Here is an 8,767-nt window from a genome sequence, read left to right as displayed (position 1 = left end):
GCGGAGGGTGCGGGCTGGGCAGTAGAAGGAGAGAAGGGAGGTGAGGTAGGAGGGGGCGAGGTGATGGACAGCCTTGAAGCCCAGGGTGAGGAGTTTCTGCCTGATGCGCAGATTGATCGGTAGCCATTGGAGGTTTTTGAGGAGGGGAGTGATATGTCCAGAGCGTTTCTGGACAAAGATAATCCGGGCAGCAGCATGAAGTATGGATTGAAGTGGAGAGAGACACGAGGATGGGAGATCAGAGAGAAGGCTAGTGCAGTAGTCCAGACGGGATAGGATGAGAGCTTGAATGAGCAGGGTAGCGGTTTGGATGGAGAGGAAAGGGCGGATCTTGGCAATGTTGCGGAGCTGAGACCGGCAGGTTTTGGTGACGGCTTGGATGTGAGGGGTGAATGAGAGAGCGGAGTCGAGGATGACACCAAGGTTGCGGGCTTGTGAGACGGGAAGGATGGTAGTGCCGTCAACAGAGATGGGAAAGTCAGGGAGAGGACAAGGTTTGGGAGGGAAGACAAGGAGCTCAGTCTTCGACATGTTGAGCTTTAGGTGGCGGGCGGACATCCAGATGGAGATGTCCTGAAGGCAGGAGGAGATGCGAGCCTGGAGGGAGGGGGAGAGAGCAGGGGGGAGGGGGAGAGAGCAGGGCTGCTTGCAACATGGCTGCTTGCAGAGAGAACAGGTGCCCGATGGGGACCCAGAGGGCCCTGCCCTCTGCGGAGGGTCTGGCGTCCGAGCACTGCGGGCCCTCATGGTCGGGGGCCGGGCCGCCTCGTCCCGGGGAAGGAGGAGGGGAAGGAGGTAGACTTTTAGACTGTGAGCCCACTGTTGGGTAGGGACTGTCTCTATATGTTGCCAATTTGTACTTCCCAAGCGCTTAGTACAGTGCTCTGCACATAGTAAGCGCTCAATAAATACGATTGATGATGATGATGATGAGGTAAGGCGGAGAGGGAGAGGGAGGAGGAGGCTCAGTCTGGGAAGGCCTACTACTACTACTAATAATAATGATGGCATTTGTTAAGCGCTTACTGTGTGCACAGCACTGTTCTAAGCACTGGGGGGAATACGAGGTGATCAAGTTGTCCCACGGGGGGCTCGCAGTCTTAAACCCCATTTTACAGATGAGGTAACTGAGGCTCAGAGAAGTTAGGTGACTTGCCCAAGGTCACACAGCTAATGGCGTTTATTAAGCGCTTACTATGTGCAAAGCACTATTCCAAGCGCTGGGGAGGTGACAGGGTGATCAGGTTGGCCCACGGCGGGGGCTCACAGCCTTCATCCCCATTTTCCAGATGAGGGAACCGAGGCCCAGAGAAGTTAAGCTGTATCTATGTATACACCTGTATATATGTATATATGTTTGTACATATTTATTAATTTATTTATTTTACTTGTACATATCTATTCTATTTATTTTATTTTGTTAGTATGTTTGGTTTTGTTCTCTGTCTCCCCCTTTTAGACTGTGAGCCCACTGTTGGGTAGGAACTGTCTCTATATGTTGCCAACTTGGACTTCCCAAGCGCTTAGTCCAGTGCTCTGCACACAGTAAGCGCTCAATAAATAGGATTGATTGGTTATTACCGAGTCCTGGTTGTTCGCCGCCGGCGGTTACTCCCGCGCGCCCCCTGGTAGCCGGGAGCTGAGCGGCCTCTCAGGTCACGTGCCGGGGGCGGAGCGGCGGGGAAGAGGGAGCTCCAGCGTCACGTGCCGGGGGCGGAGCGCGGGGAGGAGGCGAGCTCCAGTGTCACGTGCCGGGGGCGGAGCGGCAGGGGAAAAGGGGGAATGCTCCCGCGTCACGTGCCGGGGGCGGAGCGGCGGGGAATGGGGTCCAGCGTCACGTGCTGGGGACGGGGCGCGGGAGAGGAGAGCTCACCTCCTCCAGGAGGCCTTCCCAGACTGAGCCCCTTCCTTCCTCTCCCCCTCGACCCCCTCTCCATCCCCCATCTTACCTCCTTCCCTTCCCCACAGCGCCTGTATATATGTATATATGTTTGTACATATTTATTACTCTATTTTATTTGTACATATCTATTCTATTTATTTTATTTTGTGAGTATGTTTGGTTTTGTTCTCTGTCTCCCCCTTCTAGACTGTGAGCCCACTCTTGGGTAGGGACCGTCTCTATATGTTGCCAGCTTGTATTTCCCAAGCGCTTAGTATAGTGCTCTGCACACAGTAAGCGCTCAATAAATACGACTGATTGATTGATTGAAAGGGGGCGGAGCTCCCGCGTCACGTGCCGGGGGCGGGACGGCAGGAAAGGGGGGGCTCACGCGTCACGAGCCGGGGGCGGAGCGCGGGGAGGAGGGCACTCAAGTGTCACGTGCTCACGTGCCAGGGGCGGAGCGGCGGGAAAGAGGGGGGACTCCCGCGTCACGTGCCGGGGGCGGAGCGGCGGGGAAGGGTAGCTCCAGCGTCACGTGTCGTGGGGCGGAGCGCGGTGGGGAGGGGTGCTTTAGCGTCACGTGCCGGGGGCGGGGCGGTGGGAAAGGGGGCTCTAGCGTCACGTGCCGGGGGCGGGGCCCAGGGAGGAGGGAGCTGCAGTGTCACGTGCCGGGAGCGGAACGCGGGGAAAGGGAGGAACCTCCTGCGTCACGTGCCGGGGGCGGAGCGGCGGGGAAGGAGCGCTCCCGCGTCACGTGCCGGGGGCGGAACGGCGGAAGCCCCTCCCTCCCTCCCTCCCTCCCTCCCTCTCTCCGTCCTTCCGTCGACGCAGGCCGTTTCCCGGAAGCACGAGCGCCTCCCTGGGTCATTGTGGGTCCGGTTGGCGATGGCTTCAAGGTTACTGCGCGGCGCGGGGGCCGTGGTGGGCCGGGCCCTGGGCGGCCGGGGCCCCAGCACGCTCCCGGGCCCGCTCCCGGGGGGCCGGGGCCCGGCTCTCGCCCGCACCCTGGCGGCCGGAGGTAGGCGCGGGGCCCGACGCTAGTCATTTCTTTATTTTACTTCTACCTATCTAGTCTATTGATTTTATTCTGTTAGTATGTTTGGTTTCGTTCTCCGTCTCCCCCTTCTAGACTGTGAGCCCGCTGTTGGGTAGGGACCGTCTCTAGGTGTTGCCAACTTGTACTTCCCAAGCGCTTAGTCCAGTGCTCTGCGCACAGTAAGCGCTCAATAAATACAATTGATTGATTGGTTGATCGATCCCCCCCGGCGGGAGGCACCGGAGCCCGCCCGCCCGCCCGCCCGCCTCGCGTGAGCCGGGACCCCGTTGACCTTGGGGCCCGGGGGCCGTAGCATTGCCGCAGCCCTCCCTGTGCGCACACCACCGAGGACTAACACCAACGACCTGTTCCCTGCACACTCATAGCTCAAACAAAACGATTCTCTCCCCCTCCCCCCTGTATATATGTGTATACGCCTTTATCACTCTATTTTATTTGTACATACTTACCCTATTTTATTTTGTTAATAGGTTTCGTTCTCTGTCTCCCCCTTTTTGACCGCGAGCCCGTCGTTGGGTCTCTATATGTCGCCAACTTGTACTTCCCAAGCGATCTGCACACTCATCGCTCAAACAAAACGATTCTCTCCCCCTCCCCCTAGCACCTGTCTATATGTGTATACGCCTTTATCACTCTATTTTATTTGTACATACTTACCCCATTTCATTTTGTTTGTTCTCTGTCTCCCCCTTCTAGACCGCGAGCCCGCCGTTGGGTCTCTATATGGTGCGAACCTGTACTTCCCAAGCGCTCTGCACACTCATTGCTCAAACAAAACGATTCTCTCCCCCTACCACCTGTATATATGTGTATACGTCTTTATCACTCTATTTTATTTTGTTAATAGGTTTCGTTCTCTGTCTCCCCCTTCTAGACCGCGAGCCCACTGTTGGGTCCCTGTATGTCGCCAACTTGTACTTCCCGAGCGCTCTGCACACTCATCGCTCAAACAAAACGATTCTCTCCCCCTCCCCCTACCACCTGCATATATGTGTAGACGTCTTTATCACTCTATTTTATTTGTACATATTTACCCTATTTTATTTTGTTAATATGCTTTGTTCTCCGTCTCCCCCTTCTAGACCACAAGCCCGCTGTTGGGTCTCTATATGTTGCCAACTTGTACTTCCCAAGCGCTCTGCACACTCATCGCTCAAACAAAACGATTCTCTCCCCCTCCCCCTAGCACCTGTATATATGTGTATACGTCTTTATTACTTTATTTTATTTGTACATATTTACTCTATTTTATTTTGTTAATAGGTTTCGTTCTCCGTCTCCCCATTCTAGACCAAGAGCCCGCTGCTGGGTCTCTATATGGTGCCAACTTGTACTTCCCGAGCACTCTGCACACTCATCGCTCAAACAAAACGATTCTCTCCCCCTTCCCCTACTACCTGTATATATGTGTATACGTCTTTATCACTCTATTTTATTTTGTTAATAGGTTTCGTTCTCTGTCTCCCCCTTCTAGACCGCGAGCCCGCCATTGGGTCTCTATATGTCGCCAACTTGTACTTCCCAAGCGCTCTGCACACTCACTGCTCAAACAAAACGATTCTCTCCCCCTCCCCCTAGTATATATGTGTATACGTCTTTATCACTCTATTTCATTTGTACATATTTACCCTATTTGATTTTGTTAATATGCCCTGTTCTCTGTCTCCCCTTTCTAGACCGCGAGCCCACTGTTGGGTCTCTATATGTCGCCAACTTGTACTTTCCGAGCGCTCTGCACACTCATCGCTCAAACAAAACGATTCTCTCCCCCTCCCCCTACCACCTGTATATATGTGTATATGCCTTTATTACTCTATTTTATTTGTACATATTTACTCTATTTGATTTTGTTAGTATGTTTTGTTCTCTGTCTCCCCGTTCTAGACCGCGAGCCTGCTGTTGGGTCTCTATATGGCGCCAACTTGTACTTCCCAAGCGCTTAGTCCAGTGCTCTGTGCACAGTAAGCGCTCAATAAATACGAATGAATGAATTGAACGCATGCCCCCTGCCTGCCCTCTGGGAGCTTTGGGGCTAACGGGGGTTCACTCATCCATTCATTCAGTCGTATTTATTGAGCGCTTACTGTGTGCAGGGCACTGGACTAAGCGCTTGGGACAAGTTGGCAACGTATAGAGACGGGCCCCATCCAACAGCGGGCTCACAGCGAAGAAGCGGTTGAGGGTGGGGGCTGAATCTGCTGTGTCTGTTGGCAGGCGGCATCCCCACCGACGAGGAGCAGGCCACTGGGCTGGAGAGAGAGATCTTGATGGCGGAGAAGAAGGGATTGGTAAACTGGGGCCTGCTGCCCGTCTGCCTGCCTTGCCGCGCCCCCCGGGGTTGTTCTCCAACTTCTAGGACAAGGACAGTTAGAGGAAATGGGCAGTAACTTCCGATCGATCGTGTTGCTTGAGCCCCGTTACACTGTGCCCAACACTGTCCTCGGTGCTTGCGGGACAGTAACGGTGCTCGTAGACACGATCCCTGCCCTCGGAAAGCTTATAATTCCCTGGTGGAAACAGACGCTAATAATAGTAATGGTAAGGGCTCACGGTGTGCCAAGCACTGAATGAAACACTGGGGTGGATACAAGGCCATCAGGTCCCCTATGGGGCTCGCAGTCCAAATAGGAGGGGAGAGCAGGTATTGAATCCCAATTTTGCAGATGAGGGAACGGAGGCACAAAGAAGTGAAGTGACTTGTCCCAGGTCACGTAGCGGGTGAGGGGTGGAACTGGGATTAGAGTCCAGGTCCTCTGGCTCTCGGGCCCATGCTCTTTCCACTTGGCCACGCTGCTTCCCTCTAAAGTAATTTACAACTAGGAGGAAGTATAAATGCTCGAGGGGATGGGGGCCACGAGGGGAGTTGTGCAGATGAGCATTCATTTGCTTAGGTGGGGCAGAAGGGCTGTAATAATGATGGCATTTATTAAGCGTTTACTATGTGCAAAGCACTGTTCTAAGCGCTGGGGAGGTTACAAGGTGATCAGGTTGTCCCACCGTCTTTAATCCCCATTTTACAGATGAGGTAACTGAGGCACAGAGAAGTGATGTGACTTGTCCAAAGTCACCCAGCTGACAACTGGCAGAGCAGGGATTTGAACCCGTGACCTCTGCCTCCAAAGCCCGGGCTCTTTCCACTGAGCCACGCTGCTTCTCATCTCCTCATCCTCCGGCTGTAGCAGGAGGGTACTAGGTGGGGGGAGAAGTTAATTTCAAGCGATGAGAAATCTGCATGGCTTAGGGGAAAGACCATAGGCCTGGAAGCACTGTCTGCTAATCCAGGCCCCTCCGCTTGCCTTCTGTGGGACCCTGGGCAAGCCATTTAACCTCTGTGCCTGTTACCTCATCTGTAAAACGGGGACTAAGACTGTTAGCCCTATGTGGAACAAGGACCGTGTCCAATCTGATCTACCCCAGTGCAGTACCTTACACAGTAAGCGCTGAACACCGTTAAAACAAATAGAGATGCCCTCTTCCAGGAGATGGGCTGTTAAAAGGGCTTTGAATGCGGGACAGCTCTGATCTATCAGCTAATGGGAGGGAGTGGGAGCGGTCCCGTCTGTCCTTGACACCCACCTTCACCATTCCAGCTGGAGCTCCAGGGTCCCAGTCTGGCCTGCTAGGAATAGCTCCCCTCCCCTCCTTGCCTGGTACTTTTGGCCCACATCCTACCTTTGGGAGGAAGTCTTAATGAGGAGAAGGGGACTGCACGGTCCCCTCCACCGGTTGGTGGGCCGGCTGGGTCCGAGGGATCCGCGGGGGACACGGCGAGAGGGATGTGGGGTCGGTCAGCCTGTCAGCCTGGTGCTCTTTGCAGGACCCCTACAACCTGCTGCCCCCCAAGGGTGCCGCGGGCACGAGGGAGGAGCCCAACCTGGTCCCCTCCATCACGGACAAACGCATCGTGGGCTGTATCTGTAAGTATTGGGGTCCTGTGAGCCGGGCGGCTGCCTGAACCACCCAGAAGGGCTGGGACCTTGGGTTGGGAGGGCTGCGGTTCTCCATCGGGCTTCGGCCGGGCTGCCTCACGCCGGCCCACTCGGTTGGTCCCCGTTTGGCGGGGTCGGGATCCCGGGCAGCTCCAGAGGCCGCCCCCGTCCCAACCAGGAGGCCCTTGCTCTCCCCCCGCACAGGTGAGGAGGACAACAGTGCTGTCATCTGGTTCTGGCTGCACAAAGGAGAGACCCAGCGCTGCCCAAACTGCGGAACGCACTACAAACTGGTCCCCCAGCAGCTCCACCACTGAGCACCCCCCTGCCGCCACCCATGCCGCTCGCACCGCTGCCTGCCCCGGTCCCTGGAGTGGCACCTTCTTTCTAATAAAGAGCCGGTACCCCCCGGCTCCTTCTTCTCCCTCCATCCCTGCCGCCTCCTCTCTTTCCACCTCCTCCTGGGTGTGTGGGAGCAGCAGCTCTGCTCGTTTGGCTGAGGGGAGGCCGTTCACGCTCTTTTCCCTGGCCCACTTAGAGTGCCAGCCTGGGGTCCTCAGCCGGGGTTCGGGCCTTAATGTTCTGTGCTGCAAACTGTAAGATGAGAGTGAATGGAGAAAGAAAGAGGTGGACAGGTGCGGAAGAGATGGGACCGGAGGAGTGAGGGGTAGAGGGATAAGCCTCTGGGAGAATGAGGGGTGAGGATTGGGGCTGTGCCTGCAGGCCTGAGGGGAAGAGGGGTCCGTGAGCAGCTATGGGATGCAGTGCCCTAGTCTAATGGTGGGGTGGGGTGGGGTGGTGGGGCAGTGCAGCGCACAGCTCTGACCTGTTCCTTGCCTGGAAGGAGCTTATGTTTACGGGAGAGCCCACCGGTGCCACAGCTCAGACAACTGAGTGCCAGTTTTTATTTCACAGGTGTGAAGGAGAGGGTGGGGCTGCTCCCCGCGTGCCCTGCGTGTCGTCTCACCCCTACCACCCGTCAACACTTCAGAATGGGGGGTTGGGGGTGGGGATTGGGTGACACGTACTGGGTCGTGCCGGGGAAGGAGCAAGGCTTGCTCCAGCTCCCACCACGCATCCACTCCCGCTCTTTCTGCCGCACCAGGTGCGAGCAGAAAGCGTTGGGCAGGGCACAGGCCTGGATGCAGTTCGGCGACAGGCTGGGCTGAGGTAGGAGCGGGTAGCTTCTCTCTTCCCCTGCCCCTCCTCCGGGCTGGGCCAACCTCACCTCTTGGGGCAGACTGGGGGCTCGAAGCCCCACACCCATGGGCAAAGACAAGGGGGGCGGGGACCAACAGGGGCCAAACCTTTTCCTTGGGTTCCCAGACAGGGGTTCCCTTTCCCATACCAGCCTGGACTCCGGATCGTGGCCAGAGGTAGGAGGTTCCCCCTGGGTACAGGGAGGCTGCCAGCTGAGGCTGACATGGGGAGGAAGTGAGATGGCGCATGTTGTAGGGGACAGAGCACAGGCCTGCGAGTTAGAGGGGTGTGGGTCTGCTACGTGACCTTGGGCAAGTCACTTCACTGGGCCTCAGATACCTCATCTGTAAAATGATTGAGACTATGAACCCCATGTGGGCCAGGGACTGTCCAACCTGATTTACTTATATGATGGCATTTATTAAGCGCTTACTACGTGCTAAGTGCTGGGGAGGTTACAAGGTGATCAGGTTGTCCCATGGGGGGCTCAGTTTTAATCCCCGTTTCACAGATGAGGTAACTGAGGCACAGAGAAGTGAAGTGACTGGCCCAAAGTCACAGCTGACAAGTGGCGGAACGGGGATTTCAACCCATGACCTCCGACTCCAAAGCCCGGGCTCTTTCCACTGAGCCACGCTGCTTCACATCCACTGCTGCTTGTATCCACCCCAGCGCTTAGTGCTGGCACGGTTAAGC

General features: G+C 55.9%; 1 protein-coding gene across 1 annotated transcript; it reads left to right on the top strand.

Moving 5' to 3' along the window:
- The first annotated feature begins 2,755 nt into the window (after positions 1–2,755).
- LOC119934551 (cytochrome c oxidase subunit 5B, mitochondrial) lies at positions 2,756–7,301 on the top strand. The gene is made up of 4 exons (XM_038754077.1): positions 2,756–2,903; positions 5,157–5,230; positions 6,760–6,859; positions 7,076–7,301. Exons 1-4 carry the CDS (start codon positions 2,771–2,773, stop codon positions 7,186–7,188), a joined length of 420 nt encoding a protein of 139 aa, XP_038610005.1. The 5' UTR covers positions 2,756–2,770; the 3' UTR covers positions 7,189–7,301.
- Positions 7,302–8,767: the final 1,466 nt, after the last annotated feature.

Source organism: Tachyglossus aculeatus, chromosome 11 (genome assembly GCF_015852505.1).
Source record: "Tachyglossus aculeatus isolate mTacAcu1 chromosome 11, mTacAcu1.pri, whole genome shotgun sequence".
NCBI lineage: Eukaryota > Metazoa > Chordata > Mammalia > Monotremata > Tachyglossidae > Tachyglossus > Tachyglossus aculeatus.
Note: the sequence above shows the minus strand (reverse complement) of the source record. Positions and strands in the feature narration are given on the sequence as shown.